Here is a 20,167-nt window from a genome sequence, read left to right as displayed (position 1 = left end):
CAAAACAAGGAAAGCCTACAAGCAGGAGGACCAGAAACACAAGCTGAAAGCCAGGTGCTGAAGCAAACCCCACAGTTTTGAAGAGTTCCTAAAGAGCCAAACCCATCATTTGAAGGGGATATGAAGAGAAAATGGAAAAGCTTGAAGACAAGATTTATGAGGTATGATAAAGAGTCACTTTCAGTTTCAGAGGAGTGAGCATTAAGTGAGAGGTGAGTCAGAACTGCCAGAAGTGAAACATTTCTGCACACACAAGAACATGAGATGGGGCCTTACAAGAAACTTTTGGCAGCTGTGTCTCCAGCTGAAGAGAGTGGATATACTCAGTGTGAGTGGTTATGTTTTTCCAGGCATGAGAAGTTTTCCTAAGGCTTGGCATTAAGAGAAAGCTAGGACCATTCTGTATTTTTCAAAAGATGCATGCTCATGATTTAAAGTTCCCAAATTTCAACCCTTTAGACCATTAGTGTTGACAACACTTCAACTCTTCCTAGCAGTCTTTTATTAACATTAGAAGGTGTAACAGCCTGAGCGTGAATTCATAAATGCTGGATATAAAAATAACTGTAAAAGCAGAGAAAACTATCATAGGATATTCTTCTCAAAACCTATGATCTCAAACATTTTTCAATTACAAGATTTAACCTTGTTTAAATTAAATTAATGCTAAAGAATAAAGGTTAATATATCTCACTTACTACAGATTCCAAACTCTCCATCGTCGACAGTAATTTCATTCTCTAGAATTAAAAGGAATGGTAAAGAATGGAAAAAAGTAATTAGTATTCACATTTAAAAACCATTGCCAAGTTAAATTAATTCTACTTTTCCACTTCACTTCTAAAAAGTGTATCTAAAAAAAGGTAGGAAAACTGAAAGACAAAAGCAGCATGTTTTTTGCAACCTTCTATAAAGATTGATCTCAATTCATGCTTTTTCTCAGTTTCTGCATTAAAAAAAAAAAACAAACAAAAAACAACCAACACACAAAATACCACATTTCACTCCAAGTAATCTGAACTGAGAGTTAAAAGGTTGCACAATTTTCTGGCTTGCTGCAGTATTTTGCTGACAACTACATCCCACTAGTATCTAACATGCTTTACTTGTCAAAGACATTAAATTTTCTTGCAAACATATAAGAAAGTTGTCCTGCTGCACATTAAAAGCTTTTAGATCAAGTTAGTCACAATGCTTATTCTGCCCACATGACAGAAACCAATCTAGCATGAAATATTGAAAATGCTCAGTTCACACTTACTTTTATTCTTACTCTTTCCAAAGCTTTAAGAACAGAAATCTTAAGGCACTAAGTAAATTCACCAGCATTAACAGAACCGTGATAGTCTAAAAAACCCATGCATTTCTCAAAACATAAAACTTCACATAACTGTGCCTCTACAGTGGTTAATCCTTTTTTTCCCCTAAGAATCATTTCGCTCCTAACCTAATTTCTTAATAACCACGGGTGACAATTTAGGATCAAAATGACCCAGTGCTAACTTATTGTGTTAGCTGCATTTTCTTAAACTGCTTATGAAAAATCAAGTACTACCTGGGGGGAAAAAAAAAAATCCCAACTGTTTGGAGTGAGGCAATCTAAATCTAGAGATAAAGTCTAGGCCCTAGCAGAGGATAGGCTGCTTCTCTTACCAGATACTGACAAATACAGAAATAACCTTTTTACAAGAACAGAAACTCTACTAATTCAACTGAAATTAAAAAAAAAGGCAAAGGGAAAGCAGAACGTGATCATGGTACTAACTACTAATAATTAACAAACAGTTTCTTTGATACCACCCTCTTTCTGAAAGACACTTCTTCAAATAATCAGAAAGTTTCTTAACAAATGTGAACTTGCAAGTGTGGAGAAAATAATGTTTTTCATGTGCTAGAAAAGACAGTGCATAAAACATGCTATAGCAGTGTACAAGATCTAAACTACAAGCTACATTCAAAGGTTATTTCAGTTACTCTTAAACCTCAAACTTCTTCCCTGTTCAGAAAAGCATTAGTAACTTATATGCAAGTCTGCATGCCACCCTTTCTATCAACAAAATACACTTCTGCTAAACTGCTGGGTAAATAAGTCCATTCATGTTTCTACTGTCATTAATCCTTTTATTTAATTTGCCCAATGAAACATTTTTGGTTTAAAATTTTTCTAATTAAATAGTACTTAAATAAAAACAGCAGTGACCTCATACCCTCCCCCCCATTGTCTTAAAAAAAGATAATATGGATCCTTAGTCTCAAAGAATTAATCTTACAGAAAATTATTACAATTCCAAATTAATAAAAAACTAACCCACATAATCTTAAGGATGACAGCTAAGAATTTCACATCCACTCCATTTTGAAGCCACTTATGTATACGTACGGATATATTTTGAGAGTAAGGCCCATGTTGTGCAAAGAAAAAGTCAATACCTCCCACACATTAATAAATTTAAGTATTTTAAAACTACAGCTATCAATCCCTCTAAACCAGTGTGCAGCATATCAGCAATCTTATGCATATGCCTCAAACAGATGCAGTTGATGCCCATACCTAAAGGGGTTATTGATCGTGGTTGTAGATGAGTCTCCCACGTGTGAACTATGACTTCGCAGGGACCATCGATAGTCTGTAATTTAAAAGTTAAATGTCTGCAATAATTTCTTTTGTTAGATCTGACTTCGTACCCATGAAGCTGTTTGGGATGGTTTTGAACTAAGCTTAGAGATTTAAGGAAGCAACAGAAGAAGGAGAAGGAGAACAGAGAGAGAGAGACTGAAGGAGAAAGAAAACAGATGAGGCTTCTTACCCTTGCAACTGCTGATGACTCTGATGTGTTGTGAATACATATGACAAAACTTGTGACAGTCTGACATGGTAGAGAAGTTACATGGAATCATTAAACCTTTACTGCTAACAGATACTCTGCTGGACTACTTTAGTTTTCCTTCTGGTACAAAAAAAAATTTAACTCATTAAGAGCGCTCAGTTTGTTCTCAAGCTACAGCAACAGTTTACGAAAAACATCTCCAATTCCAAAGAGCACTCAGCATCTACTCATGCACATAGCAGTTGCAGGGGTGGGCTCTCCTTCAAAATTTGCCTTACTAAGTTCAAAGACTATAAAACACAGTTATTTTAGTTGTGGTACTGGAAAGCAAGTTATTTACCTCCTTATTAAAACATAAATAATTGATCTAATTAGCCAGCAACGAAGGCCCTGCAGTCTATTCTAGCTGGATGAGGATAAATTAGATTCTTTCATTAAAATGAAATAATGTCCACCAAAAGAATACATTTGTTGACAAACATAGCCAAGACTCAGATAACCAGAACAGTAACACAATCTCTTATTTCAGAACAATTTAACTTTGAAATAGCTTTCTAGGTAAAAGCTTATAGGTAACCATAACAACAGAGAGAACATGCCTGATTCCCAATTCAGTCATCCTGAGAAGTTTCCCCTAGCATGGCTTAACAGTTGCTACTATCTGTAAAAAACACTGTCAAATAGCTGCAATTTGTCATTTTGACATTTTGAGGCCTAACTAACTCTTATTTCCATATTGCCAGACACGTGAACTTCAATGCCAGCTTGTCCCAGTACTTCAGGTTCTTGTTTAAACAGATTTCAGACCCACAGGGACATCCAGACAAACTTCAAACTCAGTAGTAAAATTATACAGGACCACAATGCTTTGTCCCATTACACCTCACCCAATAAATTCTTCACATGCAGATGGGATTTCTTGACACAGACTGACCACATGTAATCTCCCATGCCTTTGGGAGGGTTAACAGCAATTGCCAAACATTTAACAAGTGCTCAGTAGGATGGGTTTGCTCTGTGAGTCTCAGCTAAAGCAACAGCTCCTAATGAGTTCAGAGGTATCCACACTTAAAGGTCATGTCAGAATAAAACACATATGCTTAGTCATGTTTTAAAGACAGAATGCATGCAAAATATAAATACAATTATATGACTGCTTCCAGTTTATTCCTGTTATGGAGCAGTTTTAGTTCCCAACTTCTCACTGCTGCCACAATGACCACACTGAGGATTCCTAGAGAAATAATTTTATTTCCCCTTCTTTCACAGCAGTGACATTTGCCTGTCACAAGGACAGTTTCTAAAGCTGCAAACCACGTGTGTCAGCAGGGAGGTTGCCATTTACTCCCACCATGCAGGCGTGCAAGACCTCTGACAGCAGCTCCCACTAACACATGCACAACTTCAGTTTGTGAACCTGGGCAATGCAAATCTCCCTAACACGAATTAAGATGTTTTCTACAGAAAGTAAGCAAAGGTTTTTTCTTGTAAAATCACCCAATGTATTGTATGAAAACACCGATTTATTTCTTACACTACTGTAACTGCCCATTCCAAATGAAAGTTCTAAAATGATGAATGAATTTGAATAACATTATCCCAGCAATAAGGACACCATGCTGGATACGTTCAGCACCATTTCCTCTCCTGAAAGGAAAACAATGGACTGATTGTGCATTTAATCCCAGGAACCCTCAACATTTTCCATACTAAGAAGAGCCAAGCAAAGCTACCTGGAAAAAAAGGGCAATTGATTAGAGAACAGGCACAGGCAACACTAAGAACCCTCTCAATCCCTGTTCAGACCATCTATGAGTTTACAGGCATTTAAAAAAACGTTTTAATTACTTGTAACAGAAGTCATTGTTACAAGGAGGTCAAAATAGTAACATCATTTCTGTGGCATATACTGACCACATCTGAAAAGCAGCCCAGCTGAGCAGCAGAACTAAATGATGTGTCATCAATATTAATAGTATGCTAATGTTGCCTAAAAGGAGCTTCTGGAGGACAGTCTTAAAAGGGCACCTATTCAAATGTCACATCCAGCATCTCACAGGCAGTACACACACTGAGGTAAGTGGCACTGTGGATCCTTTTCTACTAATACACTCTGGGTTTTCTTTTTTAAAGCCAACACAAACATTATGTTGCTTGACCGTGATTAGCTGAACATCTGATGCAATTTTAAAGCTTTTAAAGGACATTCAAGAGCTTTCTTTAAAAATGAAGTCCTCTTCCATTACGAGAAGCTTGGGCCTCCCTCCCCAGCAATCATTAGATGTTTCTGAAATGAAGGATAAAATATATCTAGCATAATGGTTCAGAGGTGCACAGCAGATGCACCAGGCATGAAGTGCCTGGGTACTCAGTACAATTAAATAATAAAAACACTTCTGTGGATGTTTCAGTGGTAATTTAGGAGATCAGTTCCAAGGCTCCTGCTTTAAGGCAACACAATAGAGTAGGCACTGGGGTGGGGGAAACCCAAACCATATCTTAAAAATGCCACACAAACACATTCATCCATGTGCACGTCACTAATTAAAACTATGTTTCAAGAACAATATTCTACTTCAGTAATATGAAACAGCTAAATTAGGCTTAATTGCTAAAGCTACACTTCTGACAAAAATCTCTCTGGATTTCTGTACCATGTAGAAAACAATGATTAAGCACTAAACTGAGTAACTAAAGCCATTCAGCCATCATACCAAACTTGCAAGGCCACAGCACATAAAAGTCATCTGGCAGGAAATGCTGAGCTCAGTAGAGATTTTGTAGCTCTAGTATTTCCAATAACACTTTCACACACAATCTGCTATCTCAGCAGATGATAATTCCTTCATTACTGTCACGACAACCGTGGGTTCTTAACCTACAAAAAGCTTTTCTAAGGCATCAATTACCAAGTCTAGGTCTAAGTTTCACCTTTATTACTACAATCCAGGTACTAAATGGATTTATTTACTTGCACTTTAGAAAAGTAAATTTAACCCTCATTTGAAACTTCTGTAATTAAGCAGAAAGTGTGAACAATGTCCTCCAATGCAGTTTCTGAAGTCCTGCTACTTGCACAGATAGCTTAGTTATTTCACACTTGCCTTGAAAGAAGTAACCCTGAACCTGCATGCTTATTTACAGTTTTAAAAGCAAATACAAGAACACAGCTGAACAGAATAAGGTGTGTTCCTGACTAAGGTTTTTAATATGCATCATGCAAACATGATGTAAAATTATTCTTCTAAAATGTAAGATACACAGAAGACAAATTCCAGCCAAGGGAGTTCTGGTGTGCCTCACACAAACCCCCTCATAACCCACCACCTCTGCCACAAACAGAAAGTGAGTGTAGAAAAAAGCCCAGGAAGATCCTCACAGGGAACTCACTGGTACCAGACTATGTTCAAGGAAACAACAACCTCGAGCTAAATAGTTTAAGTTACTATCTTACTTCACCCAATGCTTTTAAAATGCTCAAGATCAAAATGCTTGCCACTCAGTAAAATCTCTCAATATGCAGGAGCCAAGACCTGACACCAATTTTATAGCAAAATGTTCTTTGTATATGTATTTGTACGCATGCAAAATTTCTATGGATTTCAATATACTGAGTATTTTTAAAAAGCCCTGCTCTATCACCCCCATCTTTGCCATCACACACAATTCAAATAACTTCACAGAAGCAGCTGCTGTAGAAGGGAACACTAACTTCAGGTGGATCTGTCTTCAGCATGATTTACCAACTATGTGATGTCAAATTCATACACTCAGACTTGCACATATAGTTAAGATTACGCTGTCACTTTACTACACATAAAACTGATACAAAAAAATAAGTGTCAGGGATCATATTGTCTAATTTAGAAGATGAATCACACGCAATGCCTAACTAAAAAAATCTGAATTAAAATATGCAGAACAATTAAACTCAAAACTATCTTTTCCTTATCAGCATTTCCTTTATGCTGAAGTTCCCCACGTACTGCCTCACTTGCACTATACTGTTCATGATATCCCTGTTACTTTTTCATTGTTCTTCAAGAAGTTTACAAAAAGAGGAAGAAAACACTGTACCTGGATTTCTTTTCCTCAAAAGACTAAATTTTATAAGAAATAAAGTCCTGTGCATTCAACAGGCACAAGCCAGACACCACTAAGCTGATAACCCTGTACCCCAGGAATTCACATACTTGGTTTTGTATGGGTGGTTTCCTTCTTTCCTGCTCCTTATATTTAGTTGTTCTTTATGCTGGTATTGCATGAAATTCATACTTACCTTGGCAGACTCTGCATCACACGGTGCATAAAGTGTGCACGATACAGAGCACCTACTCAAAGAAACACACTCACCAATACAGAGGGTAAACTTTTGTAAATGTAAAACAGAAGTTGTATTGTCTATCATCTATGGCTCAGCCTCTGCTTACTAACTGGTTTTTCAAGTGTGTTATTACTTACATCTAACTTAGAGGCATTTGCAAAAAGAAAATGTAAGAGTCCCATCAGAGCTGCTGAGCTGTAAGAATTAATCTACTTTTGACCTATTTGACCTCAGCAAAAGAAATCTATTATTGACCTTCCCCTTCTTTTTCCTCAAAGTACCAATTTAAATACCAGTTTCTGACTGGACTATTTCGCGTGCGGTAATGAAAAAAACAGAGCTGTACTTCATTTGAAATCAGTATTATTCACTGAAATGATGCCTCTGTTAATTTTTATTTCCTTTGTGAAAAAAGGCTGACAAAAACTTAGGTGCTCTTGACAGTAATTTGAAATTTTTAAAAGATATTGCTGGAATGGTTCTGTAACTCCTTTGCACATTTAGATACAACCTTTGTAATCCCAGTTTCAGTGAGGAACTAAAGCCCAAGGTGAACAGCTACAGGATATTAGTAGAATAAGAAACAGCAAAGGCAGGATAAAATTTCTTAAGGTTATTGCTTGTCATTATGAGAAGTTCAAGAGTAGCTGCTTATTTTCCCAACTTAGCCCAGCTTTTTCCTGGATGCAGCCTCATCCCAGCTGAAGAACTTCCCCCTGCCCTAGTGTAATGTTTACAAACCAGTACAATGCCACCTACATTAAACTCTCATTTATGTCACTTAAGTCATACACGAGTTTGACATCAATACCTGTGAAAACACAGTCTCTGTCTCTTGAGTGTTTATTTTCCCTCCAAGTTGTGCAAATACCGATATACAAACATACAGAAAACAATGGGATGCCTCATCCCTTGTTTCACCTTTTCACTTCAAGAGATTAACTTACGTTAATTATGTAGCACAACATTTGGTTAATACTTCTCATGCTTCACAAATACAAACCTGCAGTGATTTTAAAAACTTTTACAATTGTAATGCACCTCTTATGCTAAACATTTTTCTCCTGCTATCACTTGCTTCCATTCTATCATATAGGATGAAAGCTGTAGATATCACATCCTATCACATTCCTTCCATGGATCACTTGATCTCTGCTGAAATCCATATTAAATTCTAACTAGGAGAACTTCACCATATTATTTAAACCTTATAAAAACATAAGGGATTTCTTTACCACTGAAATTTTTAGAACACTAATACCAGTAAAAGAAAGAAGAGAATATAATTTAAGTTAACAGCATATGGTCATGTATTTCCAGAAGTGAACTGTGAGTATTTCCACAAACGTTTTAATGCTTCACATATTGCAATTCAAGGCTTATTTTAAAAAACCCTCATGTTTAACTTAGGAAATCCTTTTTGTATTTCAAGTATGGGACTTTCTACTGGGGATAAGCCAACTTGAAGTAGAAAAGACTGTACATACCTTAGGTTCTAGAAAGTATCCTTTAAAATACCGATACTGAACAGGAACTCCTCTAGGAAGCTCTACAGTAGCTTTCCAGGTTTCCTGAGACACACTGTGGAGAAAGGGGGAAAAAAAACAACCAACCAAAACAAAAGTTTCAAAATACAGCCTAACAGCCACCTCAGACACACATCTAAGTAATATTCTAAAATAAATTCTAGTACCTTAGCCAAATCTGCACAGAACAGGAGATGTAGAATTGAAAGGGAACTTTTTGTTCGACACATCTGAAGTGCTCTAAGAGAGCAAGAATTCTCATCCCCGTTGAACAGATGGGGAAAACATGGTGAAGTGATTCAGAAACTCATCCAAGATCACACAGCAAGTCACTGACAGAATTACAAACACAGCCTGCAATCCCTATTTTCCTGCATCACATAATGGCTGGCACCATTTTAAGAGAATACAGAATTCTTCCACTGCATTTAAACTTTCTTTATGTACACTCGTGCTTATACACACATCCCCTTCCCTCAAGAATTTTAATGCAACTTTCAGTTTAAATAATCGCCCATCACTTTCTAGCACAATAATAACTTGTTTATAAACAAGTTATTATATAAACAAGTTTGACTATAAACACGTTTTACTTTACTTTCTTTTTTTCCTATACATCTCCTATAACCTGCTGCACAGCCATGGGACTGATAATTATCCCAAAGCAGTTTCTTACACCAAGTATCTAAAGCTAAACTACTGAGATGCCAGCCACAAGAGCAGAAGCATCACCTGTAACTAGAAAAACACACCCAAGTTTTATATTTTCCTAAACATATTCTTAAGCTTTCAAAGTGCTCAAGGGCAACCAGAGTTCTGGAGTTCTACTAACAGTACATGCAGCTCAAGAGTTTATAACCTCAAAGTCAGAATAAATTTGTTCCTCCAGAACTCCAGCTACTTCAAATAGAACAAGTAAAAAAAGTAATAATCCAAAAATGAAGAAAAAAATCCTCCAAAGGAAACCAAAAAATCACAACCAACTTACACATGCTCAGGCTGGAGGACCACTGCATCTTGGGGATTCCAGTTTCCCAAAGCACTGCAGCTCCCACATATTGCAAAAACCTCTCCTAAAAAAAAAAACAAACAGAAAAAACCCACAATCATCATTACTTCAGGTTAGATGGCACTAAAAAAGTACAGCCACAGTCAAACTTGCAAGTATTTTAAATTTATACACCAGAATCACTCATCTAAAATCCCTCCTGTCCAGAAAGGAATCTTACCCCATCCAAAACTACAACAGCATTTTCTTCACCATCCCAAGGACCTGAGAGACAGACTACTGACAACCCCAGCCCTTAAAAGGGTTGGCTTCCAAACAATTCTTAAAGAATAGTGCTCAAAACATCCCTGGGAATGTAGTGGGCACATTTTCACAGTAAAATGTTTCATCTCAAGCTAACACAGTTATTTTCCTAGACACTCTGTATTTTTTAATATATCCTCAAATATATGTCCTCAAATTCATACCAACAATTTAGAAAGCACAGACAAACAGGAAGTTGCTAGTATTATTCCCAGGGCAACATATCCAATTAATTTGATTCCCAAGACAAATAAAGTTAACTTTGCTGTTAGGCTTTCAGTTTTTACTGGACATCAAAACATAACACTGTTACACAAGAAACCCACATGAAATTGTCACACTTCTCTTAATGCATACATACATACAGAACTCAAAAGGTCACAACAGTATATTTAATTTTGGGGTATCCCAAGGTGACCAGTGCAACATACCCCTGTTTTTAATATACAACCTTTATGTATCTAACTGTAAGAATGACCATAATAAATACTAATGGAAAGAACAAATCAGTATTTTGCTCCTACAGGGTTTCAACAAGATTTTTAGATATAATAAAAAGCTGTTGCAGAATGACACAATAGGGAGTCTTGAAGTACAGTTAGGTACCACAAAAGAATGATACGAGCATCTCTGACTTATTTCCTGCTCTCAAAGTGAGTAGTGTGGGGGACACAATAATCCCAAGATACAAAGTAGACAAACTGTATGCAATAGCTGTACACTACCTTTTCCTAAGCCACATATGACAGCTGACACTTCCAAGTACACAGGTACAGTTCTCAGGATGTTGTTATGTCTCTAAAACTGTATCCCTTTTCTCCAGTTAAACTAATCAGGGATACCACCAGGCCTATTTATGAAAGAAACCTCTGCAGACCCAAGGGTTAGAAAAAGTCTACAGAAGACAGAAAGACAATTTTTCTCTGAAAGCAGCTTACTGAGATAATTTCAGACAACACTTTGAACTTCAGTCGCTTTAAAAAAAAAATCCCAAACCTTTGCTGCAATTTATAATAAAAAAGAAGCCCAAGATTTCTGGATGCTCACTCTAAGCACAGAAATGCAGACAAAAATCTGCATTATGTGTATATTTAGTAAGCAATTGCATGTGACAGGGACTTTCCCTTTTCCACCCCATCCTGAGGCACATGATGATTTGTTTTTGCAGGGGAGATGAAGTGGGGAGGGAAGACCACCTGAACACCACACAGGTAAAATTCCTGAGTGGAGATATTAAAAAGAAGCTAAAATTCTTTTAGCATCCCTTTGAAATAGCAGTACTTAACACATCTTCATGTACACACAGCCAACCTTTGAAGCACCATCTAATTATATTCCTCTTAATGGGTGCCAGCTGGAATAGTTCTCTAGGCTCTTAAATGTGTGAACATCCAGTGACCACCTCTCACTCAGTAAGGCACCACACACAAAAGGCAATGCTGGAATAGGATGTGCAGCCACCCCAAAACTCCCTTCAACAACTACAATGAGGTCGAATTAGAATTTGTAAAACACTGCCTTTAATTATCCCAGTGAATCCAAAATGAAATGCATGACACACTGCCTTCCCATAGACAATTCTGAACACAGTGGGGTTTGGGTTGGGTTTGTGCTTCAAGCTTAGGGTCCTCTGCTTCTCCCCACTCCTTGTCATGGAATTCAAGGCTGCTTCTGGCAGAGCTCCTTCATCCACTGCAAAGAAGGTGAATCCAAGCTTGCTGCTGTAACTCAAAGCTTGCAACAGCCTCACTAATCCAGCAATAATAACCAAAAACCCAACAATACCAATATTGTCATAAGCAGAAGCACCCTTTTGTGTCATCTCTTTATGCTATAAGTATTTCCAGATTAGTTCTTTGTGAACAGCAGCTGAGGCAGGATCTAGTTCTCACTAATCCTACTTTTCACTGCAGATACTACTAGTACAAGAAGTTATGCATCCAAAGTCAGCTTTGCTAGTGACAATGCTATCACAGCTGTGGAAGCAACAGTGTAAGCAGAGGGAGCACAGCTTGCAATACTCCATGGTACACCTACACCAGTCTTGAGCTAAGGTCAATTTACTCTAAAATGTTAACATTTTCTCCAGAATGCTATAAGAAAACTCTACTCCTTACTAAAAGCTTCATGTTGACATTAATTATCAGTTTTCAGTTCCCAAATGCCAAATCACAACGGAGAAACACACGAGAGGTCTAACACAAGGCAGATGTCAAAACCTTTAAGAAGTTTTTATAATTTTCTTCCCCAGCAGCTACAGGAGACACTTCTGCCATCTGGTGTTGCCCTGGCACAGGAATTTTGCCAATCTGCTCCCACATGCATCTGCTTCTGTTAGGCAACCATCAATTACTTTTTTGGCGTAACTTCTGTGCTGGTTCACCGTGCACAGGGGTAAAGTTAATTTTCATCACAACAGCTAGTAGTGGCTGCATTTTGAATTTGTCCTGGAAGCAGTGCTGCTAACAGAGGGATATTTCAGTTACTTTGGGGCAGTGCTCACAGAACCAAGGCCTTTTCCTTTCTCTTCCCACCAGAGAGGAAGCTGGGGGTACACAGGAAGCTGGGAAGGAACATGGCTGGGAGCAGTTGTGTGGGCCTCAGTTACCAGCTGTGGTTAAACAACAACTCCTTCCTTCCAAGTTCCTGAAAATGAAGGTCAACATAATATGCACAATTTATCAACCAGATCTTCATGTTCTACCTGATGTGATACCTTGTGCTCCTCATTTGGATTACAGAAGTTATTTTGCACTCTTTTTTTTTTTTTTCCATAGCCAGGATATTGAATTAAGCCTCATATTCTTTGTGCCTGTAACTTTTGATAGAAGTCACATCTTTTGAGAACTTTCAGCAGGGATACAGAGAGAATGAAAAACAGAATCAGCAGAAAAACAGAATCAATGTGTGCCTAAATATCATGGTTCAGAATACAAATGCTTGTTTCCATGGAATAAAAAGATACTAGAGTGAGAAGATTTTAAACCAATCATAACCATTTCAGTTAGCATCAACATCTCTAGCACATCATGAAATTTTTGTTTGGAGAAAGAGGTAAAATTTATTTCCCAACTATCATTTTCGAATTCATAGGTGAAATGTCTTAATGTATTTTACAGTTATTTATCATTCTGATATCTGAACTGTTATGCTCTTTTGTCTCTGAGGAAAACAGCCTTTGAACACTCCTCTATTAAGTTTTCTCCTACGTCAACCGTACAAAAAAGGAGAAAGCATGATTTGAATACCTGCTGATGATGATCCTCTTACTTCAAAAGTGACTTGACAAGAGGTCATTTCTGCAAAACTTTTGTCCTGGGATAGTTGAAATCTCCTATAGTGGAAAAAAAAATACTAATTTGAGGAACAAACACTATTTTGTTGCTGTTCTAAGTAAGAGGAAACAGAAATCCCACCACTTACAAGGAAGCAAGCCACTTGTGATATTACTGTTTGAGTGAGCAGTAGAAGCAGAAAGCTCTTTTAAAAGCAGCTGCAGACCCAGAAAACAGCATCCAGCTGTAACACTGGCACAAGAAAAAGACTACTAAATGAAATACCATATGTAAGTACCAGCATCCTGCAGCATTTATCAGTCTGCAGCTGAAATTTTTTAAAACTCTCTTTTTTTGACTAATTTTGCTTCTAAGGACCATTTCCAGGCCACTGGAAGGTTTTAAGAGATTTAAGATTATGACCCTTGGCAAACAGTAACTTCTGTCTCATCTGTGCTATCCTGCAGCATCCTCTACAAAGCACAAAAAAGTTTTCACAGAGAAGCACAACCACCTTGAAGGAAAAGGGGAACAACCCCTAACAAATGACAGCTCTCTGCTGTCACTTGTCCATCACTATAGGCTCTGCTCCCCTCCATCCAGGCTTTCACAGGAAGCACCAGTTGCAACTGGAAGCACCAAAAGAAACAGGAACTGGAAAGAAACTGGCAGATTCCCACTTTCACCACTACAGCAGAAACACTATTGATGTATCACATCCTTTTATATTATTTACATAATCTAGCAAAGTCCACATATGGATGTTGCTAGACTGTCATCACCCAAGTATATCCATCTGGATATGGGCTACAAAATAACTGTACTAATTATGTGCAGAATAAATTTTGCAACAGTTTCAATTAATCCAGTTCTCTACATTGCTGTGGAGGGCTTTTTGTTCTGTGCATGTTTTGTTTGCTGGGGTTTTTTTTCAACCAAAGAGTAGAATGTTACTACTGCTATTTTTGAACAGGACAAACAGCATTTAATTTCAGTACAATCTTGGTCAGCAATCCTTAATAACAGCATCAGGAAGAACTAACAACACTGAAGAAAAGCTTGCCTTTCATTAGCTCTATTATTAAAGGGGAAGCCCTTGCCTTCAAAGGGCACAGGAAAGATAAACATGCCTTGAAAGCAAGAGATAGATACCAAACAGGAAAGGGAAAAGAAGTTCATCTTCAAACCTCATTCCCTGTGGGTATTTAGAATGTTACTGTAGGGATTGTGCCTTTCAAACTGCTTCTTCCAGATCTTCTCCTCCCCTCAATTATAACACTCCTCCTCTGCTCCTACTGTAACTACACTGCCTTTACTTTACACCTTCCCTTTTCTCCTCTCTTATGTTCCCTCTCCATGTCAAAGAAGATGACTTCTCAGCAGTAAAATGAGAGCAAAAAAATAGTAGAAATATAAAGGCTTCTGGTCACATATCATAATTCTGCATTTGTCTTTCACTAATTTTATCGTTCTGCAAATGATAGAATTCCAGACTACTGAAGCACAATTGATAAACAGGAATTCCATGAAGGCCATGCCCTTTAGGAGCTTTCTCACATGTGTGTCACTAGTAGCTGTGTATGTTAAGTGACACATTCTAGCACTTGCTTTTAGCAGTTATTTATGGACAGAGAAGCACAGCACATTTTAGTGCTGAAACCAAGACTGGGCTCATGAAACTGGTCTAATATGACCAAAAAAATCTCAGTGTAATGCAGAGAATATGAATTACTGGTGTGCATTTATGATGACACTGAGTAGTCAGGGCTTGACTGTGTTCACCAAATGCCCTTGCTTGGACTGCCTTTACCTGAAAGGTCAGAGGAGCCAAAGGGGAAATGAAGTAGGCAAAAAATGCCTTGCAAAAGCCTACAAAGCAGGAAAGTGAAAGCTGACAAAGTGCATTCATTTTCCCAAAGCAAGAACATGCTTTTGGCTTGAAGAAAAGAAATAAAAACCAAAAAAAACCAGCTGCTTCCAAAGCCAGTGCAACGACTCAAATTTAAACTTCACAAAAACCAGCATGTGTCCTACTTAACTAACTACCCAATTGCCCCTAGAGAATCATCCAAAACCCTCCTAAGTTTATAAAGCCTTTAGCCAACCTTGTAAAAATTCTATATACCTACTTGCAAGACAGGTGTGGGCTTTTCCAAATTGCTTAGTAAAATAGTTTTACTTTTTTACATAGCAGTAGCCAATTTTAAGATTTTGATAAACTATGAAAAATTGCCAAAATTCTACTCAAAATGCATTTTATCTCAAAAACCTACTCAACCTACCCGAGGGAGGCATATGAAGAAAAGAAAAATTCCACTTCACCAAGCAAGGGCATGTTTTTTTCTAGCAGAACTGAAGGTACAGGTATTGCACTTATATTTAGGGTCAAAGTACCACCCCTCATTCTGAAAAAAGATATCTTCTAGCAGAGCACTGAATGCCAGCACACAGCAAGGAAAAACCAAGTCTGCTTTTTGTTAAGGAATCAAGCCTATGTGGTACATTACAATGCACTTATAAAAGCAGTCTGTGCTTTCAAGACATGATCCAAAAACATTTTACTTCAGGGGGAGGAAAAAAACCAAAAACAACCTAAGTTTAGCTGTCTAGTTACTGATGGTTCCTGAAAAGATACAATAATTTAATTCCCAAAGGGGAATGGCAAGCTTTTATAATCAAATCCTCTGACCTCTAAGTGTCAGGCATCTTTGAAATGTGATGTTCCTTCATTCAGATTTTCAGCACTGCTTAACCAAAAAAGCTGGCAAAGAAGTAACAAAATCCTCTTTTGCTCCCCACTCCTGTAATTATGAATTTTTTAGGAGAATGCAAGGAATCCTCAGCTCAGAGGGGGTCATGTCATAACTGCTAAGGGGAACTGAAGCAATTAGAACAGTGACATTAAAAATGATAAACACTTCCTGATCAGCAAATATTAAAAAAAAAATCAATTGAGCAGGTTTACAAACTAGAAACTCTTGTGCAACAACCCTTTTCAAACAACCTCTGAGTCCAAAAGTAATAAAGCTGAATTCACATCTGCTGCAGCAACAGGCATTGAGATGCTAACCTGGGTGCAAACAAGCACTCCTCTTCCTACACTACACTTTCTCCCTCTCTTTGGTCAGCTTTTCTAGACTACCACCACATCCTAGAAAGCAGTGAACACTTGAATCTCAATGGGAAAGACATATCATACAGATAGAGAAATATCAGCACTTCACAAAAAAAAAATCGATTTATAATTAAAAAAAAAATTAATAGGGAGAGAAAAATAGGAAATCCAAACACTAACCTCCCTGATGCTGAAAGAAAACTTCTAGAAAACGCAGGTAAGAAAGAAAAGATGACATAACACAATCAACTGTTAAAGTATCACAAAGTATCACAGATTTACTCTAAAATGATGTAATAAAGGTCACTGCAGATGGGGAAGAGCAAAATATTTTTTGGTTGCAATTAAAAATATACGAGGATAGGGACTTAATTTATTAATTCAAAACCTGAAGTTCATTTGAACCTTCTGCCTTACAGGTTTGGTGATATTAAAACCCTTCACAAGCCTTCATCCTTAGTGGATTATCCTGGCCCCACCTTAACTTCCCTAAGATTTCCAATATGATTTAAGAGGTGTTGTCTGCTTGCTGTACCATATCTTTTATGTTTTTTCAGCATTAGCTAAATACACACCAGGTAAACTGGGGCAATCCTGGAATATAACAGTCTGTCTGACAAACACCAAACAAATTCCAGAGTCATAAAATTTCATAGCAGCCATGAAGCCAGGTTACCTGCTCTCTACTCAATATAATTGAACATGTTTCCAGGCTCTGATTCTAGTGGTCCAAAGGCTTGAAGTAAAATGGGATTTTTTTTTTCAACTGTGGAGACTTACAAGCCTGAAGGCCTTGAATTTAGCTGCATGGACACAAAGCTTTCAAAATTAGGCAGGGAACACTTGAAGCAAGTACCTTGACAAATCTGAAGGAAAAGCTGATTTTATCGACTCTAACTTGGCTGCAAGGGCTGTGGAATGATTGGTTACACTAAGAATATCCATAAAGGATAATCAGAATTTGGCAACATGCTGGTAAGAAAGCCAAAAAGTATCAGATTCACAGCAAAGTGTCACATTTCTCCCCTTCTCTCCCCACAAAAAGCCACAAATCTCTATCTAACAAACTAAGAGTAAAAAAATTCTGATGCAAAGCTATCAACCCAAAATTCTCTTGGGCAATATTATGTTTAAAAATGACAGGATAATAGACAGCACAGATTTTTCCAATGAGATGAAAAAATACAAAGTATCTTTTTAATGGGTGGGGGGGGTTAGGATAATACATTTCATAAGTACTTAATGGGACAACTAAAGTACACAGGTGTCACGAAATTCCTGGAATTCATTTTAGTACTTTCAAACATCTGATTTTTAGTGTAAGATGACTTCTGCCTGCTCTGTTACTGAATTTGCTCTGTTAGCTGCAGAAAAACAAAGGCCATTGTACTGGGCCTGGCTGAGATGGAGTTAAATTTTCCCTACAACAGCCCTCACACTGCCGTGCTTTGCACTGGCAGCTAGAAAGGTGTGGATAACACAGCAGAGTTAGCTCCCGGCCGTGCTCACACAGCAGCAGTGCTGTCTCTCCAACATTCCTCACAATCACCAGGAGGCTGCTGTGGGTGGGCAACATCCTGGGAGGTGATCCACACTGACTAAAGGAACATTCCTTACCATAGGACATCGGCTAAGAGATCGATAGGTTTAAAAAAAAAAAAAAAAAAAAGAAGAAGGCATTTCTTATTGTTATTTAAGGTATTTGTCTTCCAGAGCAACCCCTACACATACTGGAGCCCTGCTTCCTTAATGGGAAAAATCTTGTTTGCCCTCGCTTCCGCATAAATTATTTTTGCTTTAATAAACTGTCTCTGCCTTGACCCCTGAGGCTTTTTCCACCTTTCCCCCTCTGAGGAGAAGAATGACAGAGCTCCTTGGTGGGCAACTGGCACACAGCCAAGGCCAAGCCACCCTGTACACAAACAGGCTCTTTCATAATGCTAGCACACGTTTCATCACAGATCGTGGTGCGTGGTCCTAAAAGTGCACAATCCAAAAAGCAAACATGCTCAATTATTTCAAAACACCTCTACATTTTTTATATATAAAAATAAAATTGGCAAGGACTAGAAGGCTGGAGCATTTTTGCTTTTACTTTTGTCATTTTGAGCCAACGTTTTCCACCTTAAGAGAAGAGACCCATGAGATGTATCAACACCCAGGAGAGTACAACTCCCTGCTGAAGCAGGGCAAAGGTACCACAGTCCCAGCCAAGTCATTTGACAGCTGGGAGGACACATTGGCAGCACCGGGGCTGACCTTGCACCTCCCCCATGAACCACGAATTTGAACACAGCCCAGCACTTCTGGAAAAGGTACTGTGCTCAGATTTTGCCTTCTTAAAAGCTTTGCTACACGTATCAATAGAAAATCCACCACGCATCAGATCTGCTGCTGTGCTGAACAAAGAGATGCAAACCTAAGACACAGACTGCGGTATTCCGAAGAGAACAAACCACTTCTGGCTAACCTCCTAGTATGATGAACAGATTTTGTTGCTTGTGGTTGGTCCTAATGAGGTATCATACATCTAAAGCAACAAATTAGACATACAAGATAATTATGCAAGAGTAGTTGACGACACCTAGGTTTTAGAACAGCGTCAGAGGATATATATTTGTCAGGGCATTCCCTCTAACAACCGGGAGAGAGTTTTTAAAAACAGCATTACATCATCAACTCCTTCATATTCAACCAAACAACGAGAGGGCTCTTCCTGCCCCCTCCTTCCCCTCCCCGTTGCACCTTGACTGCAGGAGCAAGGACGACCAGAAAGTCAGCAGATCTCTCCTTCTGCATTGCAGTGACAGCAAACAAACTCGCACAGAAGATCTGGACATGCTGCTCTGATTCAAAGGTTGAAATTCTACCAACAGGCTTAAGCTGACATTTAGAAAGCAGCAAAGAACAAGCAATACCTCTGAAATTACATCACATTAATGCACAGCAAGTGAGAAAAATATTCTGAGGATTGTATTTTCAGAATCAATTTCGCTCCCCATGTGTGGAGCCACGTCAGCCCTAGTAATCAAACACCCGACCCCTCTCTATTCACCCACAATGTATCTGCTTTAAGTAACAATAAGTTAATTGTTTTCAGCACTTGGCAAATACCTGTCCATGTGACAGACTCTTCCACCTCAGATATGCCACAGTAGTTCCGCAAACTTCTTGAAACAGACAGGAAACAGCTGGGGCACGTTTGCAAGTGAAAAAGAGCAGCATCAGTCTGATGCCTCTTTTCTGAAGTACTGTTTGTTATTAATGTACGGATGACAAGATCTTAGGCAGGGAGTAATTCAGCTGTCTGTGATCACACTAACATTCCTCACTTAGTCATGACTTGGACAAATTACATGTATGATGCTCCCCACAGCACTCAACAAATCACTTTTTTAATGGGTTTCCAAAGCCTGGATCCATTCTGTTGATGCTTTACTGAAAGATCAATTACACGCCAGCTTAAGCTACCTGTGTCTATTTAAGACCAACGCAATGTCCAATTTTTAACATCTTCTATAGCTATTTCACAGGAAGCAGTGCTAAAATATAAATATATATGATGAATACGATTCTACTTATCAACTATTTCACCCTACCATTAATATTTAAAATATGTTGAAAGCTAACCTACACCTAACATAAATCAAAACACTAATACTAACACGACAAGCCATTAACTTAAAAGGAAAAAGAGAATAACGGAAGAACGAACCTGCGCCTGCTTAGGGTGCAGGTAACATTAACTTTTAGAGTCCAGCTCAGTCTAGAGCTGCCTCACTAGCGC

At 38.1% G+C, this 20,167-nt stretch overlaps 1 protein-coding gene across 2 annotated transcripts in view; it reads right to left on the bottom strand.

The window, feature by feature from the left end:
* GPCPD1 (glycerophosphocholine phosphodiesterase 1) overlaps nucleotides 1–19,556 on the bottom strand; it is a 38,515-nt gene extending 18,959 nt beyond the window's left edge. The window contains exons 1-6 of one of the 2 annotated variants that reach the window (XM_062490664.1): nucleotides 19,495–19,556; nucleotides 13,239–13,324; nucleotides 9,667–9,751; nucleotides 8,640–8,733; nucleotides 2,552–2,627; nucleotides 699–740 (exon numbers count right to left, since the gene is read on the bottom strand). In XM_062490664.1, coding sequence (XP_062346648.1) covers nucleotides 699–740; nucleotides 2,552–2,627; nucleotides 8,640–8,733; nucleotides 9,667–9,751; nucleotides 13,239–13,324; nucleotides 19,495–19,502 — 391 coding nt within the window. In that variant the 5' untranslated portion in view covers nucleotides 19,503–19,556. Of the gene's footprint in view, nucleotides 1–698; nucleotides 741–2,551; nucleotides 2,628–8,639; nucleotides 8,734–8,845; nucleotides 9,002–9,666; nucleotides 9,752–13,238; nucleotides 13,325–19,494 lie in introns of those variants that run through there. The other variant, XM_062490665.1, reaches the window with a different exon arrangement.
* Nucleotides 19,557–20,167: the final 611 nt, after the last annotated feature.

Source organism: Cinclus cinclus, chromosome 3 (genome assembly GCF_963662255.1).
Source record: "Cinclus cinclus chromosome 3, bCinCin1.1, whole genome shotgun sequence".
In the NCBI taxonomy this organism is placed as follows: Eukaryota; Metazoa; Chordata; class Aves; order Passeriformes; family Cinclidae; genus Cinclus; species Cinclus cinclus.
This window is presented reverse-complemented; position numbering and strand designations above follow the sequence as displayed.